Source organism: Carcharhinus amblyrhynchos, chromosome 23, assembly GCF_965287045.1.
Source record: "Carcharhinus amblyrhynchos chromosome 23, sCarAmb.v2.hapA, whole genome shotgun sequence".
NCBI lineage: Eukaryota > Metazoa > Chordata > Chondrichthyes > Carcharhiniformes > Carcharhinidae > Carcharhinus > Carcharhinus amblyrhynchos.
This window is the reverse complement of record NC_137346.1, coordinates 15,614,710-15,635,732: the sequence shown is the minus strand read 5'-3', so window position 1 is coordinate 15,635,732 and position 21,023 is coordinate 15,614,710. Positions and strand designations below refer to the sequence as shown.

General features: G+C 42.6%; 1 protein-coding gene across 1 annotated transcript in view; it reads left to right on the top strand.

The window, feature by feature from the left end:
- Nucleotides 1-21,023, top strand: part of tlcd1 (TLC domain containing 1) — a 55,396-nt gene that overhangs the window by 21,289 nt on the left and 13,084 nt on the right. The window contains exon 3 of the mRNA XM_080211003.1: nt 17,629-17,711. Within this exon, the coding sequence (XP_080067129.1) occupies nt 17,629-17,711 (83 nt within the window). The remainder of the gene's footprint in view (nt 1-17,628; nt 17,712-21,023) is intronic.

Genomic DNA, 21,023 nt, shown 5'->3' with positions numbered 1-21,023 from the left:
CACATAACAGCTTGTGGGAGATGCTCTGGGTGTTTCTACCCCTTTATAAATCCCACTTATCCAAGCTCCAGTGTCATTAGCGTGGTTCTTTCCAGCATCTGTAAATCTGCTGCCACGATGAGGTCACTTGATTTTCTTATAGAATCATAGCCTCTTTCTGCACTTAAGATTCTATTTGACCATCGAGTCCGCACTGACCACAACTCCACCCAGCTCCTATCCCCGTAACCCCTGTGCATTTATTTAGCTAGTCCCCCTGACGCTGCAGGGCAATTTAGCATGGCCAATCCAGCTAACACTCTTATCTTTAGGCTGAGGGAAGAAATTGGAGCATCCGGAGGAAACCCCACAGACACAAGGAGAATGTGCAAACTCCACACAGACAGTGATCCAAGCCAGGAATTGAACCCAGGTCCCTGGCACTGTGAGACAGCAGTGCTAACTTCTGTGCTGCTGTGCCACCCATTTTATACAATAAATGCCAGTAGACAATACATGGAAGCTAACCTGTCAGGACCCATACTAAAAGAAGAACAGTAGACAAAAAGCTATTAAAGAAATTTGTGTAATGTGCTTTCTGCAGAATTAAACCCATGCAGTTTCACTTTGAAATCAAATAGAATCTGAGGGTAAAGTGTGTTCAGTAAATTCTCCTTTTACACCTATGGAGAAACTATGTTGAATTAAATAAATATATAAGTTACCTGGGATGAACTGGGTAAAACGATGCTAGATGTAGACAGTGAAGGAAGTTGGTGCTTGAGTGGAGCTTGTTTGAGTTGGCCTGATGGCTTGCAGCATCATATAGATCCTGCACTTCCCTTCATTCCAATGTTCTTATTTGTAGAAAAAAAACAATGTTTTTCACCACAAGGGAACTTGGAATCCAAATCACACATGGATTATCCATGAATACAAATTTATCCAGGCATCGGTGACAATATTTATCTTTTAAGTGCTGTTTTTTGAAAATGAATAACAGGGTGATCATACGAGACCTTAAACTTGATGATAGAGAGGCTTTTTCTTTGCAGTTGCTGTTGATGGGGTATGACAGCTTAATGGTTTCTGACAGACTGGCTACGCCATTACCAATTCAAAGCATAATTTGAGTCAAGTACTAATATAGCACCTGTTCGTTGGTAGGAAAAAATAGATTTGCACCTGTGATTGCTATGTTTCCAGAACGTTCAGTTTAATTCCTTCTTTATAGCTCCATAACCATTCATCATTAGTCCGCAGTTTCAATGTAGCCTTGGCTTATGATAGATTCAGTTTATCCTCAAGATGTCACAATGTTTTGTGGCACTGTAAAATAAAAGTGGATTCTTTTTAAATTTGTTCTTAGAAGTTTCTAGTATAGAGAAGACTAAAAAACATGAATTAAGTGGTGTCCACAAAAATTGTGTTAAATGCAGGGCTTATATATTTAGTGACAAATGTATCATTAAACCATGCTGAGCAGAAGGTTCCAGATGTAATACCAAACTGCTGAGGTTATCTCATCTCAGCCAGGGTAGAAGTTGGGGTACATACAACGTTTGGTCTTGGCATTGTTGGTTGGATTGTTAACATGGATGATATTGGAGTAGTGGTTAGAAGGGCTTTAGATTGGTTGGTGCAACATCGAGGGCCGAAGGGCCTGTACTGCACTGTAATATTCTTAAAAAAAAAGTTTGCTGATTGATCACTGTCTAGGCCAAGGGATACTCCATTACAGCTCTTGTTGCTTCCTGTTCCTTCCCATTGGCATTTCCATTTCTCCCTCTCCTGCTGACCAAAGCCTCTATGCCTCTTATCCTTCCTCCTAGAGTCCCATCTCACACCATGTCTGCTCCATCCTAGTGCCTTCTGCCATTACAACAACACAAAAAATGCTACAAATACGCAACAGGTCAGGCAGCATCTGCAGGGACAAACTGAGTTAATGTTTCTGGTTGATGACCCAACTGAACAAAGAGCCTAATAAAGGTTCACTGTACTGCAACATGACTCTGCTTCTCTCCACAGACACTAATTACAATTCATTCCACTCCATCTCAGTACTACTTCCTCCCCATCATAGTGCTATCTCCACTCAAGCATGAACTTCCTTCGCTATCTATTTCTGGTGTCTTTTTACCCAATTTGTCCCAGGTAACCTATATATTTAATTCAACATAGTTTCTGCCACTCCATATACCAATGCCAGTTGCTTCTACGAGCTCCCTGTTAGTGAAAATTCCCCGTGGCTCTTTCGAAATCTAAGGCAATCCTATTTCCTACAAAAGAAAAAGAATCTAAAAATGCTTTGTTGAAATAAACTTATGCGGAAATGGGTCAGAAGGGGAAAAGCAAAATTGGAGAGGAAAAGATAATGGGAGGAAATTATATAAAAAGATGCATTTTCTCTAGAAGAAAGCAGTTGATACAAAAAAAATTGAGACTAAAAGGGAAGAAATGCAGTATCACAGCTTGCTTTCTGTGCTTTCAGACAAAAGTACATCATTGACAAAACTGCTTGAGCACAGAATGCCACAAATGACACAAATAACTATTATTTTACAGATGAGGTAATGAATGCTCCTATAAATTTACATTTAACAGTTTCACTTTCATTTGTTCTCTTTGCTTATTGTATAGGAGGACAGTTCAAATTATATATTGAATCTTATCTGACTCTTTTTTAGATAACTAATATAATTAACAATTTGTGATCAAGTAACCTTTTCAATTATGTCCTTTTCTGGGAATCTGTTAGTCAGTAGTGATGATCTGAAAGTTTTAACTCAATGTTGGGTCCAGAAGACTGTAAAGTGCCTCCTTGTAAGACCAGATGCTTTTCCTCAAACTTATTTTGAGCTTTGTTGAAACAGTATAGGGACATGAGGACGGAGAAGTCAGAGTGGGAGTGGAGCAGAGAATTAAAATGACAGACAGCTGGAAGTTGGGCTATATTTGCAAACGGAACAGAGGTACCGCACAAAGCAAGCACTCCATCTCCCTGATGCAGAAGAGAATACAGCGTATTAAATGAAAGGAATTAGAAGTGAATCTCTATTCACCAGGAAGGAATGTTTGGGACCTTGGATGACAAAGGGAGGAAGTAAAAGGTTAGCTGCAACCCTTGTGCTTTTGTGGGCAGAGTTGTTGAGAGTGATAAAGGACCAGACCAGAATCTGATGGAAGGAATGGTTCCTTTAGGGTGCTGAAAGGGGAAGAGAGTAGATGGTGTGTTTGGTGGTACCACCATCCTGGGAGAAGCAAAAATGGCAGTGAATGATGCACTGAATGTGGAGGCTAGGGAGGTTGGGGGGGGGAGGTCAGGGAAGCGGGGAAGGAAAGCAAGGACAAGGTCAACTGTTTCATGAGGAAGGTTGAGAAAGCGGAAATTTGGAAAATAGAATGGACATGGAGGATAAGTCACTTACCCACAGCAGGAAGAAAGAAAGACCAATTAGAAATGTTGATTGTAAAGTTGCATGGTCAGAATATTCGCAATGGAGAAACTGGGAGAATGGAATTCTTATAGAAAGTGAGATATGATGAAGTGCAGCCTGATAGCTATGGGAGGTAGTGAGTTTATAGTAGAATAAAATCAGAAAGTGCTGGATAAACTCAGCAGGTCTGGCAACATCTGTGGAAAGAGAAACAGAGTTAATGTTTCAAGTCCACATGACCTTTCTACTATTTGAGATTTTGTAGTAGATATTGGTGGATAGCCTATCCCTAGGAACAAGAGTCAGAGATGGGCCATGTGAAGGCAAAAATGGAGGAAAATTGGAAACAAATGGGATTAAATTTTCCAGTTAAGGGTGAGAGGAGGAAATGACATTGATATAGTCATCAAAGCACCAGAAAATGTGTGGGAGGGGACTTGAGTAGAACTGTAACATCACAAAAAAAGGCAGGGATAACTGGAATCAAGATAAAGCATCACCTTTAATTTGGGAAGTGAGTGGAGTTAAATGAGAAGTCGTTCAATGTGAGGACGAGTTTAACCAGTTGGAAAAAAAGTTGGTGGCTGGGGAATGTTTGGGCCTCCATTCAGTGAAGAAGTAGAGATCTCTTGAACCATCCTGCTGAAGGATGGAGGTATAAAAAAAACAGGAAGGAGACATTTGGACCAGGAAACCAGAAACTGCTAAAGGGGTGGACAGCTTTGGAAAATTTGTGATTGTAAGAAGGAAGAGACTGATCAAGGGGAAAAAAATAGAGTTGTGATAGGAAGAAATTATTTCTGTGGAGCATGAACAGGCTGAAATGCTGGGTCTACCAGGGCAATACCGTTGGTGGATCTTAAGAAGGTAGAAGTATCTGTATGGGGCTGGAGGCTTGCAAGAAATGTCACTAGTTTATGGAAGCTCAATGACATCTGTAACCACATGGCCATTATAATGCGTAATCTCACAACAACAAAGAATAGTCTCAGTTGATTTTCCTTGGATTATATGTAAAATGTAATTCAAATTGTGTTAACAGAGCCTTTGAATACAGGGAATATATTAGAATATAGAAAATAGGAGCAAAGGTAGCCCTTCAAGTCTGTTCAGTCATTCGATAAGACCATGGTTAATCATGTACTTCCACTCCACTATCCCACATTGTCTTTGCACCCATTGACACCCAAATATTTATCAATCTCTGCCCTGAATGTATTCAATAAGCACCTACATTTCTGTGGTAGGTAGTTCCCAAGGTTCACAACTCTGAGTGATCTTAGTCCTAAATAGTTAGACCTTTATTCTGAGATTGTGACCCCTTGTTCTAGATATCCCAACAAGCGAAGCATCTATCTACCTTGTCAAATCCCTTAATAATTGTATATGTTTCAATTAAATCACTTTTCATTCTTAATTCTAGAGAGCATATGGTTATGTGATAGTATGTTATTGCAAGAGATATATATGGAGGAATGTTTTAAAGTTCAGTTTTCTGCAGATGGTCTGTACGTCTGAAAGAATACAGCTCAAATGTTGAGGAAGCAGGATAATCCCTGATTTTTAGCCATGTAATGTTTACTCAGAGAGAGCTAATAGACCTTTATTTACAAAAAGGCCCCTAGGCCTTTTAATTAAAGGAATGGAAGGTGGGTTAGGTATGCAGGGTCATGTGATAATATGGGTAATGAGAGGTGCTAGGTATATAGCAGAGAAAAGGCAGCTTTTGGTTTTGACTGGGGTTTATTTAAAAACCGAGGCCTGCAAGCTGCTCTCTGGATCTCTCTGAAAACTTCAAGGCTGCGTACACACAGTACAGCAAGTATATTTATGGTTGCTAACTGAAGAATGTTGTTTATTTGGGACTGAAACAGTGATGAGTTTAAAAATTAGTCGTTTATTTTCATGTTTAAATGTTGTTCAATGGGTAATAGTTAAGCTGCTTTATTTGTTAGAGTTATAATTAAATAGTGAATAAAGTTTATTTTACTAGAAAAAAATCCCTAATTTGTCAGCAGAATTACACCTGGAGCAAAACATCCTATCCTCACGTTTATGCCTGGCTTTCTAATGTAATTTGGGATTTTAGCCTGGAGCCCTAACATTTAGTCGACTCAATCTCTCCTCAGATCAGTTCTCTCAGTCTGGTCATGTTTCTTCATTATTGTTGGGTTAAAATCCTGAAATTTCTTAATTTGAACAAATGAAAGAAGAGGCTCCTTGATTATCCCCAACCTCAATGATGCAGGAGCCCAGCACAGTAATGCAAAAGATCAGGCTGAAGCGTTCACAGCAATCTTCAGCCAGAAGTGCCGAGCGGATGGTCCATCTTAGCCTCCTCTAGTGGTCACAGGTGCCAGTCTCCAGCCAGTTTAATTCACTGCACATGATATCAAGAACAGTAGGAGGCAGTAGATACGGCAAAGGCAATTGGCCCTGATAACACTCTGGCAATGGTACTGAAGATCTGTGCTCCAGAACTTGCTGCTCTCTTAGCCAAGCTGTTCCAGTACAGTTACAACACTGGAATTTTCCACAGTGTGGTAAATTGCCCAGGGATGTCCTGTACACAAAAAGGCCAAATCCAACCTGGCCGATTACTACCCAATCAGCCTACTTTTAATTATCAGTAAAGTGATGGAAGGGGTCATCAACTGTGCTATCAAGCAGCACCTGCTCAGCAATAACCTGCTCAGTGATGCCCAGTTTGAGTTTCACCAGGGTCACTCAGCTCCTAACTTCATTACAGCCTTGGTTCAAACATGCATAAAAGAGCTGAATTCCAAGGTGAGAGTGACAGCCCTTGACATCAAGGCCATTCGACTGAGTGTGGCATCAAGGAGCCCTAGCAAAACCGGAATCAATGAGTATCAGAAGGCAAACACTCCACTTGTTGGAGTTATACCTGGTACATAGAAAGATGGTTGTGGTTGTGGAGGGTCAATCATCTCAGCTCCAGGAAATCTCTGCAGGAATCCCTCAGGGTGGTGTCCTAGACCCAATCATCTTCAGCTGCTTCATCAATGACCTTCCTTCCGTCATAAGGTCAGAAGTAGGGATATTCACCAATGATGGCACAATATTCAGTAATTGAAGCAGTCCTTGTTCAAATACAACAAAATCTGGATAATATCCAGGCTTGGGCTGACAAGTGCAAATAACATTCGCGCCACACAAATGCCAGTCAATGACCATCATCAATAAGAGACACTCTAACCACCACCACTTTACATTCAATGGTGTTACCATCACGGAATCCCCACTGTCAACATTCTTGGCATTACCATTGACCAGAAATTCAACTGGACTAGCCACATAAACACAGTGGCTACAAGAGCAGATCAGAGGCTAATACTGTGGTGAGTAACTCAACTCCTGGCTCCCCAAAGCCTATCTATCATCTACAAAGCACAAGTCAGGAGTGTGATGGAATACTCCCCACTTGCCTATATGGTCAACAATGCTCAAGAAACTTGACACCATCCAAGATAAAGAAGCCTGCTTGATTGGTACAACATCCACTCCCTCCACCACCGTCACTCAGTAGCAGCAGTACGTACTATCTAGAAGATGCGCTGCAGCAATTCACCAAAGGTCCTTAGACAGCATCTTTCAAACCCATGACCACTTCCATCTAGAAGGACAAGGGCAGCAGATACATGGGAACACCATCACCTGCATGTTCCCCTCCAAGCCACTCACTGTCTTGACTTGGAAAAATATCTCCATTCCTTTGTGGTCATTGGAATTCCCTCCCTAATGACACGTGGACCGCTGTGATTCAAGAAGATGGCTCACCATCACCTTCTCGAGGGCAACTAAGGATGGACAATAAATGCTGGCCAGCCAACGATGCCCATTGCCTAGAAACGAATAAAAAAAATGGCCCAAGTAAATCACCATTCTTGAAAGGCAACAAGAATGAGTCATAAATTTAGCCCGACCAACATTACCCCACATCACAACAACTAAAATTACCTGGTAGTTGAGGACAGTTGCTTTGATTTTAGGCTAAGATTGCCTTCTGAACCACCTCACATGGGAGCAGCTTTGGATAAAGGTTCACAGAATAGTATTTATCAAAGGCATTAATATTAATCAAATGTATTGCCTCAAAAACAAATCCTAAAACATCCCTATTAATGTTAATTCATGAGGATAGATGTGTCATAAGCTGTCTTTTTTAGACATAAAGATAAAACATTCCAAGGCCCTTAGCTTTATGAAGTGGTAACCTGGAGTTTTATTATTAGAAACTAACAATTATCTTGCTTTCTAATGTAATCCTATGAGATGTAAAAGCAGTAAGTTTTTCCCAGAAAATGTGTGTCTTCAATCATTAATGATAATATCAGCTTTGAGGCTGGGATGAAATAAATATTGCAAATATATTTAGGTGGTATGTCATAATGCATGACTGTAAAATCCTACAATCTGAAACAAATGTCATCTATTTGGTGCTGAATAGTTTGAGGATATTTGCAATGTTGATCACCACAGGGGAAGGTCTCTATTTAACAGTTTGCTTCTCTTAACAACTAAACCATCTGTGCCAGATCACGGAAAGTGATGTTAAACTCAACACAGCAGGGCCGGAACAAACTGCTTGGCTTTAGGGATTTTACGTTCGCTAAATGAATAAATAAACTGACGTTCTGGGACAGTGAGTCCAGTTAATGAAGAATTGGGTAGAAAAAGGGATCCATTTTTGACCATTTGTAGCCCTAAAAGGAGTTGTTCGTGAAAAGCAAACAAATTATGTTATGCAGAAATTATATCATGTACTTCAGGAAGCTCACAATACTTGCTGACTGTGGTGTTTTATGAACCAATCACAGCAAAACCACAATTAAGTACCACGTTTAGCATCTAGCCAGACCTGAAAATCATCACATATTTATGTGAAAGAAGTTGATCGTCAACTCTAAAGATTGGCTCAAAACCAATACATAAAAATATTTTCCACAAATACTAATACACAAATTTTAATAGAAACACTAATTAGATCAAGAAATGTATCTATGATGTGGGGGGTGGGGAGAATAGATGAAGCAGAAGTTGGCCTTTCTCTGAAGGGTGTGTAAAAACCTGCTTTTGTAACAGTCCTGTGCCTCTTTGAATCATTTCCCAAAGAGGAGCTTCTTTTCATACATGAAATGGGGTAAATGCTTCCCAAAACCTTTTTGTGCAACTGAACCAAAAAGTGAGGGTATGGGTTAATTGGATCTTCCAGAATTATAGTTTTGGAAAGCATTCAGCCAGACTTAATAAACATAAGAACATAAACATAAGAAATAGGAGCAGGAGTAGGCCATCTAGCCCTTCGAGCCTGCCCCGCCATGCAATAAGATCATGGCTGATCTGTCGTGTAATTCCTTAGCATAAGCAAAATCCTGAAGATGCTGGAATCTGAAACAAGAACGGAGGATGCTAGAAAAACTCAGCAGGTCTGGCATCATCCATTAGGAGAGAAAACTGAGTTTGCTTTCTTGTTTTAATCCCTTGGAAATTGTTTTTTCTTGAATTTCCTCAATTAGTTGCAATCTGAATTATTAATGTGTCAATAAACAATCATTGAGATTCTGCCAGTTGTTGGTCTGGGAAAGTCAGGATATGAGACTTCCTATTTCAACTGTCTGATTCACAACAAGCCCAATCTTATGATGCATGATTTTGAGCAGAGTCAGTGCCATTGACAGGCATTGGGATACACAAGTCAAATCTCACTCTGAACATCCTTGCTGCTGCACACACCACCCATATTAAATCATTCCATGCTTGGAAAACAAATCTGCTCTAGCTTTTGGAGATGTTCAAAACTATTTTGTTGGTGAGGAAAGTTAAACAGGAGAATGATGCTAGGGAACCTAGGCCAGATAAGAGATTAGGACCAGATCAGAAGCTGATCAACTCTCTTCCAATCTGTGCTTAAAAATCAACCAGACACCCAAGCATCGTGTAGAACAATCATACCAGACTGGGTATTGGTGACAAGGAAACTGAGAAACATTCTGTTAGAGAGTCCATGACAAAATGGAATTTGACATTGGAAAGAAACTTGTGCCTGTGTTTCCCCTGAGTAAGCTACAGTAATCACTGCAGATGGAGAGATTTATTTGCCAAATACTCCAATCATATTGAATAACCATGACAATGTTATTTAACCCAGAGCAATCCAAAGGCTGAAAATCACCACTGGAAACTTTTGGTAGGTCAACATTATGAATTAAGACTTTTAAGCTTAGTGTGTACATACCATTGTGTACCAACATAACTCACCAACAAAGGCTAAAACAGATTAAGTTTGCTCCCATTTTTAAAATGAAAATTGTAGATATTTTCTATTTTTTTAAATGTTTTTGCTCCCAGTCATATTCTCAGTCAGTCATGTTTTCAGCATTCTTCTTGAAGGCGTAGCTTAACCTCAGCAAGCTGATGACAGTATCAGATACATTTCCACAAAGCCAAGTATCACCAAGATAATGTTTCTCCCAGAATTGCCAAGCTTGATAAATTGTTATTCAAGAATGATTAAAATATGCCACAAGACTCATTATTTGTTTCCAGTGCCTTACCAAAAGACCTTCTTGTTCCCCCAGTTAGTGTTAGCAGTTTGTTTGACTGGGTGATGGAGACGTCGCCTTATCCCGCTATGACTCAATATTCGTACTCGTGTTCTGCCGTGTCTAGACCAGTTAACACCCGATGTTCCCTCTAATATTTCTTTGTGGTGTGCAGCTTTTTTATTACAATGCACAGTGCATTCCAAAATGCTTTGTGATTGTGTATCTGCATAGCTACGTAGCACAGAGGAAACGTTGGCTGCCAATTCTGTGCAACACCGAGGGAGTGCTGCAGTAACCAGAATGCTGCTTTCAGAGGAAACATTAAACCCAGGAACTGACTGCAATTAAGCAGATGTAAGAGATTCCTTAGTACTTTCTTTTTAAAGAAAGAGCTGGAATATCTGTTGAGGCGATAGACAATGTTTCCCTCTCAAGCAACATCACCAAAACATTTTTTAAAATTATTTTGAGATGTGGGGGAGATGTAGGACACCATTTATTGTCCATCTCCAATTGCCCTTGGGAAGGTCTTTGTGAGCTGCCTTTTCAAACTTTTGCAGGCGGTGTGGTACAGAGACAGCCACAGTGTGTTGATAGAGAAGGAATTGTAGGATTTTGACAAAGGGACAGTGAAGGAACAGTGATGTAGTTCAGGATGGGATGGTGTGTGGCTAGGAGGGGATCTTGTAGGTAGTGAAGTTCCCATGCATCCACTCATGTCCTCCTTGTTGGTAGTGGTCATAGATTTGGAAGATGCTGTCAACGGAGCCTTGATAAGTTTCTGCAGTATATCTTGTAAATGGTACAGCTGTACTGTACATTGGTGGTGGAGGGAGTGAATGTTGAAGGTGGCAGATGGGGTGCCAATCAGGCAGGCTGCTTTTTCCTGGATGGCGTCAAGCAGAGTGGTGTTGGAACTGCATACGCAAGTGGAGAGTATACCATTACACTCATGACATGTGCCTTGTAGATGGTAGACAGGCTTTAGGGGTCAGGTTACGTGCCACAGGATTCCCAGCCTCAGACCTGCTCTGTAGTCATGGTATTTGTTTAAGTGGCTAGTACAGTTCAGTTTCTGCTCAGTGGTAACCCCCAGGATGTTTGATAGTGGCGGATTCAGTGATGGCAATGTGGTTCAATTTTGAAGGGGGAGATGGTTTGGTTCTCTCTGTTGGAGATGGTCATTGCCTAGCGCTTGTGCAATGCCAATTTTACTTGCCAATTATCAGCCCAAGCCTGAATGTTGTCCTGATCTTGTTGCTGCTTCAGTATCTGAGGAAATGCAAACAGTACTGAGCACTGTGCAACTAGTAGCAAACTTTCCCACATCTGACTATGATGGAGGTAAGGTCATTCAGGAAACAACTGAAGATGGGCCTAGGGCACTACCCTGAGGAACTCCTGTATCAATGTCCCCAAACTGAGATGATTGACCTCCAACAACCACAACAATCTTTAGTACAACCTCCCTCCAACCAATGGAGAATTTTCTCCTTCATTCCCATTGATTCCAGTTTTGCTAACACTCCTTAATGCCACATCTGTTCAAATACTACCTTGGTGACAAGGACAGTCACTCTCACCTGACCCCTTTTCAGCTTTTGCATGCATGTTTGGACCAAAGCTGTATTGAAATCAGGAGTTGAGTCACCCTGGCAGATCCAAACTGAGCATCAGTGAGTAGGATATGACTGGTTAAGTGCTGCTTGATAGCACTGTTGACAACACCTTCCATCATTTTGACGATTGAGAGTAAACTGGGGCAGGATGGACTTTTCCTGCTTGTTGTGGACAGGTGATACCTGGGCGGGTGCGAGGGTAGGTGACGCTACGAGGTCTAAAGTTAAGGATAGGGTACAGGTAAGGGAAGAGGCCGAGGATGTCCCAATTGGTGGCGTTACGGCAAATAGGGTCCAGGTGAAGGCTGGGATGAAAGCGCTTTATCTGAATGCACGAAGCATTCGGAATAAAGTGGATGAGCTGGTGGCGCAGATCGACACAAATGGATACGATCTGGTGGCCATTACAGAGACGTGGCTGCAAGGTGACAGGGACTGGGAGATGAATGTACAGGGCTATCAAGTGTTTAGGAAGGATAGGCAGGAGGAAAGAGGGGGTGGCGTAGCTCTGCTGATTAAGGATAGTATCAAGGTGGTAGCAAGGGATGATATCGGAGCCAAAGAGCAGAACGTGGAATCGTTGTGGGTGGAGATTAGGAACAGCAAAGGGAGGAAGACGCTGGTGGGTGTCGTCTATAGGCCCCCGAATAATGATCTGGAGGTGGGGCGGGCTGTTAACACGCAAATAAGTGCGGCGTGCAGGAATGGGACGGCAGTAGTTATGGGAGATTTCAATCTGCATATTGATTGGTCGACCCATGTTGGACGAGGTGGGCTCGAGGAGGAGTTCTTGGAATGCTGCCGGGATAATTTCCTTGAACAGTGTGTGTTGGAGCCGACGAGGGAGCGAGCTATCTTGGATCTGGTGCTATGTAATGAGGCGGGTAGAATTAGGGACCTTGCGGTGAAGGATCCTCTTGGAGAGAGTGATCATTGTATGGTGGAGTTTCTGGTGCAGATGGAGGAGGAGAAAGTGGGTTCCCGGACACGCGTCCTTTGTTTGAATAGAGGGGAGTATGGTAGGATGAGAGAAGAATTGGCGAATGTGGACTGGGGGAATGTGTTGGAAGGTAGGTCTGCTGAGGAGCAGTGGAGGATCTTTAAGGAGATCTTTCTTGGTGCTCAGCAGAAATTTATTCCGATGGTTAAAAAGGACAGTAGGAAGAGAGGTAATAAGCCGTGGATAACGAAGGAGGTGAAGGAAAGTGTTAAATTAAAAGCGGAGGAATTTAGAGTAGCTAAGAGCAGTGGGCGAGAAGAGGATTGGGAAAGGTTTAAATGTCAACAAAGATTGACAAAGAAGTTGATAAAGGAGGGTAGGAGAAGCTATGAGGCTGGGCTAGCACTTAATATAAAAAAGGATAGCAAGAGTTTTTATAAATATATAAAAAGGAAGAGGCTGGCTAGGGTGAACGTTGGTCCTTTAGAGGATGAGAAAGGGGAGCTAGTGGTAGGGGATGGGGATATGGCAAAGGTCTTGAATAACTTTTTTGTTTCTGTCTTCACGGAGGAGGATGTGAATAATTTGCCGGGTGTTAGCGATGGAAAGGTGGTAGGAATGGAGGGTCTTAATGACATTACTGTTACTAGAGAGGTGGTGCTCGACAGACTGGAGGGGCTGATTGTGGACAAGTCCCCAGGACCGGATGGAATGCATCCGAGGGTTCTGAAAGAAATGGCGGAGGTGATAGTGGATGCCTTGGTGGTTATTTTCCAGACGTCGCTGGATTCCGGGGAAGTGCCGGAAGATTGGAAAACGGCTAATGTTACGCCGTTGTTTAAGAAGGGTGCCAGGCAAAAGGCGGGGAATTATAGGCCGGTTAGTTTAACGTCTGTGGTAGGTAAAATGTTAGAATCCATCATTAAGCAGGAAATTGCGAGGCATCTTGAAGGGAATTGCTTGATAGGGCGGACGCAACACGGTTTCATTAAAGGGAAGTCGTGTCTGACAAATTTACTGGAGTTCTATGAGGATGTGTCTAGGGCAGTGGATAGAGGAGAGCCGGTGGATGTGGTCTTTCTGGATTTTCAGAAGGCGTTTGACAAGGTACCTCACAAGAGGTTATTGCAGAAGGTCAGGGGACATGGAGTTGGGGGTAGGGTGTTAGCGTGGATAGAGGATTGGTTGTCAAATAGGAGGCAGAGAGTGGGGGTCAATGGGTGCTATTCGGATTGGCGGATGGTGACTAGTGGGGTGCCCCAGGGGTCGGTGCTGGGGCCTCAGCTATTTACCATTTATATAGATGATCTGGAGGAGGGAACCGAGTGCAGGGTGTCGAAATTTGCTGATGACACCAAGATTGGGGGAACGGCAAATTGTGCGGAGGGTGTGGAGAGTCTGCAGAAGGATCTAGATAGGCTGGGCGAATGGGCCAGGAAATGGCAAATGGAATTTAATGTTGGCAAGTGTGAGGTGGTCCACTTTGGTAGGAAGAATGGTAGGAAGGACTATTACTTACGTGGCGAAAAACTGCAGCAGGCGACGGTGCAGAGGGACCTCGGGGTCCTTGTGCATGAATCGCAAAAACCCAGCTTGCAGGTGCAGCAGGTGGTCAGGAAGGCGAATGGGATGCTGGCCTTCATAGCGAGGGGGATTGAATATAAAAGTAGGGAGGTCTTGCTGCAGCTGTATAGGGCATTGGTGAGGCCGCAGCTGGAGTACTGTGTGCAGTTTTGGGCGCCGCACCTGCGCAAGGATATTTTGGCCCTGGAGGGAGTGCAGAGGAGGTTTACTAGGCTGATACCGGAGTTGAGGGGATTGAGCTATGAGGAGAGGTTGAATAAACTAGGCTTGTACTCGTTAGAGTTTAGAAGAATGAGGGGAGATCTCATTGAGACGTATAAGATGATGAATGGGATGGATAGGGTAGAGGTGGAGAGACTCTTCCCGCTCAAAAAAGACAGTAGGACTAGGGGGCACAGCCTCAAGATAAAGGGGAGGCGGTTTAGAACGGAGTTGAGGAGGAACTTCTTCACTCAAAGGGTGGTGAATCTCTGGAATTCTCAGCCCGTTGAAGTGGTGGAGGCTGCCTCGCTAAATATTTTTAAGAAGCGGGTTGATGGGTTCTTGATAAGAGAGGGGATTAAGGGTTATGGGGAGAGGGCGGGAAAGTGGAACTGAGCCACGACAGATCAGCCATGATCTTATTGAATGGCGGGGCAGGCTCGAAGGGCTAGATGGCCTACTCCTGCTCCTATTTCTTATGTTCTTATGTTCAATTTTCTACATTAAGTAGCTACCATTGTTGCAACGGTACTGGAACAGCTTGTGGCAAGTTCTGGATCAAAAGTTTCAATACTGTTGTTCAGGATCCCTATGTGGTATCGAGTGTCTTCAGCCATTTCTTGATGTTACGTGGAGTGAATTGGATTGGCATCTGTAGTGGTGGGAACTTCAGAAGGAAGCTGAGATCATCCACTCTGCATTTTTACCTGAGGAGGTTGTCTCATCTTTTGCAATTGTGTGCTGGACTCCCCCGTCATTGGTGACATTTTTGGAACTTCCCCTTCAAGTTAATTGCTTAGTTGCTCAATACCATTCATGATTGGATGTAGCAGGACTCCAATCCGATCTGATGATTGTGCTTTGCTTGGCTTTTTCATATGCTCCTCATGCTGTTTGGCATGCAAGTACTCCTGCGTTGTAGCTTCACCAGGTTGACACCTCACTTTTAGGTGTACATGTTGCAGCTTCTGGCGTGCTCCACTTCACTCTCCTTTGAAGTATAGTATTTTCCTGGCTTGATGATAATGGCAGAGTGTGGGTGTGTTGAGTCATGAGGTTGCAGACTGGTTGATTACAATTCTGCTGCTGATGATGATCCATAGCGTCTCATGGATGCTCAGTTTTGAGTTGCTCTATCTGTTCTATCTCATTTAGACAGTGGACAGTATCCTCAATGTGAGGATACTGTTTGCTCAAGGAGTCTCCATTGATCACTCCTACTGATAATGTGATGGACAGATATATCTGCAACAGATAGATCAGTGAGAACAATATCAAGTAGTTTTTTTCCCTCTTGGTTCTCTTACCAACTACTGCAGATCAGTCAAGCAACTATGTCCTTTGGACCTCAAGCAGCTTTGTCAGTAGTGGTGCCATTGAGCCACTCTTGGTGCTGGGCATTGAAGTCCCCCACCAGAGTACATTTCTGTTCCTTTATCATCCTCCAAATGAATTTGGAGTTGAAAGCAATACTGTTTCATCAGTTGAGTGCAGGGGTGTGGGCTCTTGCAGTAGGTGATAGTCAGCGAAGGTTTCCTTACCCATGTTTGACCTGATGGCATAAAACTTTAAAGAAACTCCCGACTGAATACCGCTGTACTTCTACAGTGGTTCTATCCTGCCAGTGGGATGGTACTAGTGGTTTTGGGACGTTGCCTGTTAGGTACAATGGCATGAGTATGACAATGTCAGGATCTTACTTGAGTAGTCTGTGGAATAGACCTCCCAATTATGACACAAGTCCCCAGATGATGTTGTTTTCATTGCTGGGTGGTCTATATGGTTTCGTTCATTTTAGACTTCATAGCAGTTTGAGACAACTGAGTAGCTTGCTAGGTCAATTCTGAGAGCATTTGAGAGTCAACCACACTGCTGTGTGTCTGGCATATGAAAGGTGAGGACGGAATATTTCCTCCCCTGAGGGGCATTATTGAACTAGATGGGTTTTTATGACAATGGACTCGTGGACAGAATTTTAATGTCTCATTTGATCCGAGACTGGAAAATCCTGCCCAATGTCAATGGAGTTTCCCATTGTCCACCCTCGCTCGCTCCGATTCCTGTCGCAGATGGTGCGGGAGAATATCGGCAATGGTTACCATTGCTTTTAATTCTAAATTTATAAATTCCACTAATTGGCATGGTGGGATTTCAACCCATGTTCCCAGAACATTAGCCTAGGCCTTGGATTGTTACCAGTGCATCACCGCCTCCTCCATAACGCTAGTCATTTTACTATTGTTGATCGTGGGACCTGTGCACGTTGGCTGCTGTGTTTGCCTGGAAAAACACCAGTTGTTGCACTGAAAAAGATAACTGGCACTGAAGTACTTGTGAACTTCCTTTGTGCAGAATAATTTTCACTTGCTCCAATTCAGGGGTGCAGTGAATCGGAGCCTATCCTGACAAACACTGGATGCTATACCTAGGACAAGACACCAGGGCACTCACTCACACAAACTAAGGGGCAATTTACTGTCGCCAGTCCACCTAACCTGCATGTCTTTGGACTGTCAAAGGAAACCAGAATACCCTGTGAAAACCCATGTACACATGGGGAACATGCAAACTCCACACAGACACCCAAGGCCAGAAGTGAACCTAGGTCTCTGGAGCTGTGAGACAGCAGGGCTAACTAGTGTCATCTCCATATTTAAAAAAACAGGGTTATACAAATGCAAATTGTTTTTCAGAAATCTGGCTCAAATGTAATTGAATGCAGAATAGGAAAAATCAAGAAACAGCCTTAATGCAAAGTGCACAAAAAAAAGTGCATCAAGTAAAATGGGGAGATTTCAACTGTAACTGAAGTTTCATGGGGCTCCCCCCTCTGACTTGAGTCCCTCCTTTTTTCTCAAAGGCTGTGAATCCTGAACAATGGTGATTGCTCCAACAACAGCCTGTGCAGTGAACACTGGAATTCCATTCGAACACAGGAGCCAAGGCAATCCTGTTTTTAAAGTTGTGAACTTCCAGTAAAGTCACTGGACAGCAACAAGGAACAAAAACCCTAGCAATTTCCACTCCCCCTTCTCCCTCCTCGAGAATATTGAGACCAGCTGTAGCAAACTGTACTCCACCCTGATCAGCTAACTCAGCACATATTCAAGCCCGGGGCATCCTTCTGATCACACAGCAGCTGGTGACTGAGCACGTGGGTGGGAAACATTGTTTTTCGCATGTATTTTGTTAAACCATTAAAGTATCTCATGATCCATCTTATTTGAATAAGTACGTTACAGTTCTAGTCCTCTGTAACTTTTAAATAAATTAATAGCTTTTTGACCTGTTCCTTCTAGGTTATTTCATTCAAGATGTGGCTGATATCGTCATGAATGGCCAATCTAGAGCATCATGGGAGTTCCTGGTGCACCATGTGTTGGTAATTATATTGTGTAACTTACATACCACAAATCAATTATTAAGTTAGAATGTGAACTTTTGGCAATAAATTATGCTGGAAGAGTAAATCAGTTCTGTGGATGCTCTAATACTAGGTTTTAGTTTGCATTAACTATCTCTCGCTTGTGCACACATGCTCAATATTGAGAAAGCATCAGTTGTTATAGCAACTGACAGCAGTATCTGCTATTGCAACACAGGGGCTAATTTTATGAGTCACACTCAGTGGGGAACCATGCCTGCCAAAAGTATGTATCCAAAATCAGGGAGTGTGCTGAATGCAATTTTTCGGCTATTCATTTTAGCTTCTCTTCCAACAATGTTGTTTCTGACCCTTTGTCTTCCTGCACTGTGTTTACTTGTGTCTATCTTTCAGTCCAGCCCCCAACCCTCCCCACACCAGGTTTTACAATTTCACTCTCCACACTATCCTCGATTGATCCCTCTCTCTCTTCTTTTCCACCCTCAATATGGTTTCTTTCCTTTGCCCTCTTACTGTTTTCTCTTCCTTGTTGTTTTTTTATTTAATCAAAGTCTATCATTTATTTTTGATACTGTTTCCCTGCTATTTGCTGCAGTGTCTCCACTATTGCTTGAGGCATGAAATGGAGGAGGGGGTGGGCTGCAGCGCAAAAGCATAAAAATTAGGAGAACGTAATTCTTGTGAAAGTAAAGCTGTGAACTGGGAGGGAGGATATAGATTTCCTGCATTTCATGTCTTTTTTGGCCTGTTTATTAATTTGATGACGGGAAGAGGGAATGTGGGAATGTTCCTTGAAATTGTGGTTGATCTTTGGTGTTCCTGTGCTACAAAAAAAAACAAATTGTGGGTTCTGGGAGGGCTAGGTATTCTCAGGTGGGGGAAGAGTGCATTTGGAATCCAGTCTGATCACTAACATGGCCAAGTGCATCGTGTAGTTTGCACAAGGCTGGGGTGTTTCAGCGTGGGATGCTGTTTGTGGTGAGATGAGGGTGGGGGGTGGGATGGCAGAGGCAGGGTGTGTGCATCTTGTCAGTGTTACAGGCACTTACTAAGTTGTTATGGTGCGTGCAGAACTCCATCCTGTAGAATTATTTTACTCCGATGTAACTGGGGACAAATTAAAAATTTGGGAGTGTAGTATGCATATTATATTGGTGAATAATTTACACTGGGAAATAGAAAAATCAGAGTTAAGTACTTAACCAATAAGCGGGAGTAAGAAAGAGACCAGCGATTCAGTGCTCATAACAGAGAAGACTTGATATACATGACAGAAAAAAGATGATTATTAAAGAAAATAATACCACTGAAAGGACCCTTGGTACTCAAAACAAATCAGTACTCTCAGTCATATGACGTACAAACATTATGATCCTAAATCCAGAATTTGTTTGCTGCAATAAAATGTTCAGATATGTTCCTAAGGTTTATTTTTAGGCTTTGGCTGGTTTAAGTTGCTGACAATCTGTCATGTAAATTTCAACATTAGTATGTAGGTTAATCATAAGATCACTGCAGACTGGAATGTTACAGATCAGCCAGGCTGCAGATAAATTAACATAATGACAATCAGCCCTCAGCAAGACATTGAAGAAATCGCTAGAGAACAGTAAAACCATTTTGCTGTATGCACTGAAGATGGATGAAAAGGCTATTTAGTACATACGCCCTTGTGATATTAGTAGAATTATGAACAATGCCATTTCTGTTATCATTCAAAAGAGCAGGAGACTAATTTAAAAACAGTAAGATATAATATCATTGAGGGGAAAGTAAAGAACGAAACCAACATTTAGCTCTTGAAATTAGGCAATGCAAACATTATAAGCCGAAATGCCATGGGTTATTTTTCATTTTACACGCCTAGTGGTAAGCCATGCCCACAGAGCACAGACAAGAATTCTGGTGCAAGCTATGCATTATTCTGTAATTACAGTCGGGATTTTCCCATTATGAGACCAAGTGCTGCAGTGGCTGGTGGGAAAACACACCAAATCTTTTGGCCTGACCTTATTAATTATGCACCTGAATGTTTTGACCCATACTCCATGGAGGGGCAGGTCTGGGTGACATATAGTCTGCCATCCTGCCTGGATGCCATATTGAAAAGGTGTCCAACATCACTGATCCACCATTGTAGATAGAAAGTGGACAACCTGAATATGAAGTCCAGGAGCACTCTGAGACTGGAACGTGGACCTCCTGAAATGTTCTGAGGCTGAAGATCCCCTCTGGGATGGCCCACCTGCATTTAGATACCTGATCCATTGCTGTGGTGTTCCAGAGTCACGAGTGGCCTCCATCCTGAACTCTGTAGCCTGCCCCAGGCATTGTTCAGCTGAGTTCCAACAACTGCACGTAATGTTGTTCCAAACATATTTCACGTTGGCATGTTTTCCCGCTGGCATCGTGAAGAATCTGGTGTGGGGGGCAAGTCTTCATCCGCATCCCATCAATGGGATACAAATGAAGGAGATCCCACTGTAAATTTAGGCCAGCGTGAAAATAATTTCTGGGCTTCCTGCCATGCTGGCAGGGGCTTGAACATGCTGGTGGGGACTTGGGAGAATTCTGGTTAGAAAATCAGGTGTGGCTTGCACTGGAATCTCTGATATATGCATTCAGAGGGTAAAGCTAGGATCACAATATTGGGGGAAATCATCCTTTAATGCACTGATACCTGAGACTTTATTTTGCCCTTCCTGTGTTCCAAATAACCTAAATATTTGCCAGTTCATCCCTCTGATTTAGTGCCCATTTTTTTCTCTCCTTTGCATTGTTGTATTCTTGGGCATCTTCCTGACATGAGGTGATGGATTTCATTTCTGATGGAAGCAGAAATGGGGTTGGCAAATCTGAAAACTTTAAGATTTTGACTGCATAAGAAATTTTTGACTCTTTCCTGAGCCAATGGTATTTTTGCAGGTCAAGAAGGCTTTGGTTCATGACCCCACATGCAATTGTTCTGAGGTCAGGGTTACCATTGTGCGCCCGATAGGAAATTTAAGTTTTCTCTCCCAACCATTATTTTCATGCACTGACGCAGATTCTGGAAGCCCTGAAAAAGTCCATCTCATTGGAGAGTTTAGAGTCACTGGCAGATGCCTGCTGAGGAGTTGGGAACACACTGACATGTAAATGTTTCCACAACTTCAAATGTCACTATCGGGGGCAGCATGATGGCATAATGGTTAGTACTGCTGCTTCATTGCACCAGGGACCCAGGTTTGGTTCCCAGCTTGAGTCACTGTTTGCGTGGAATTTGCACATTCTCCCCGTGTTCGCATTGGTTTCCTCCCATAGTCCAAA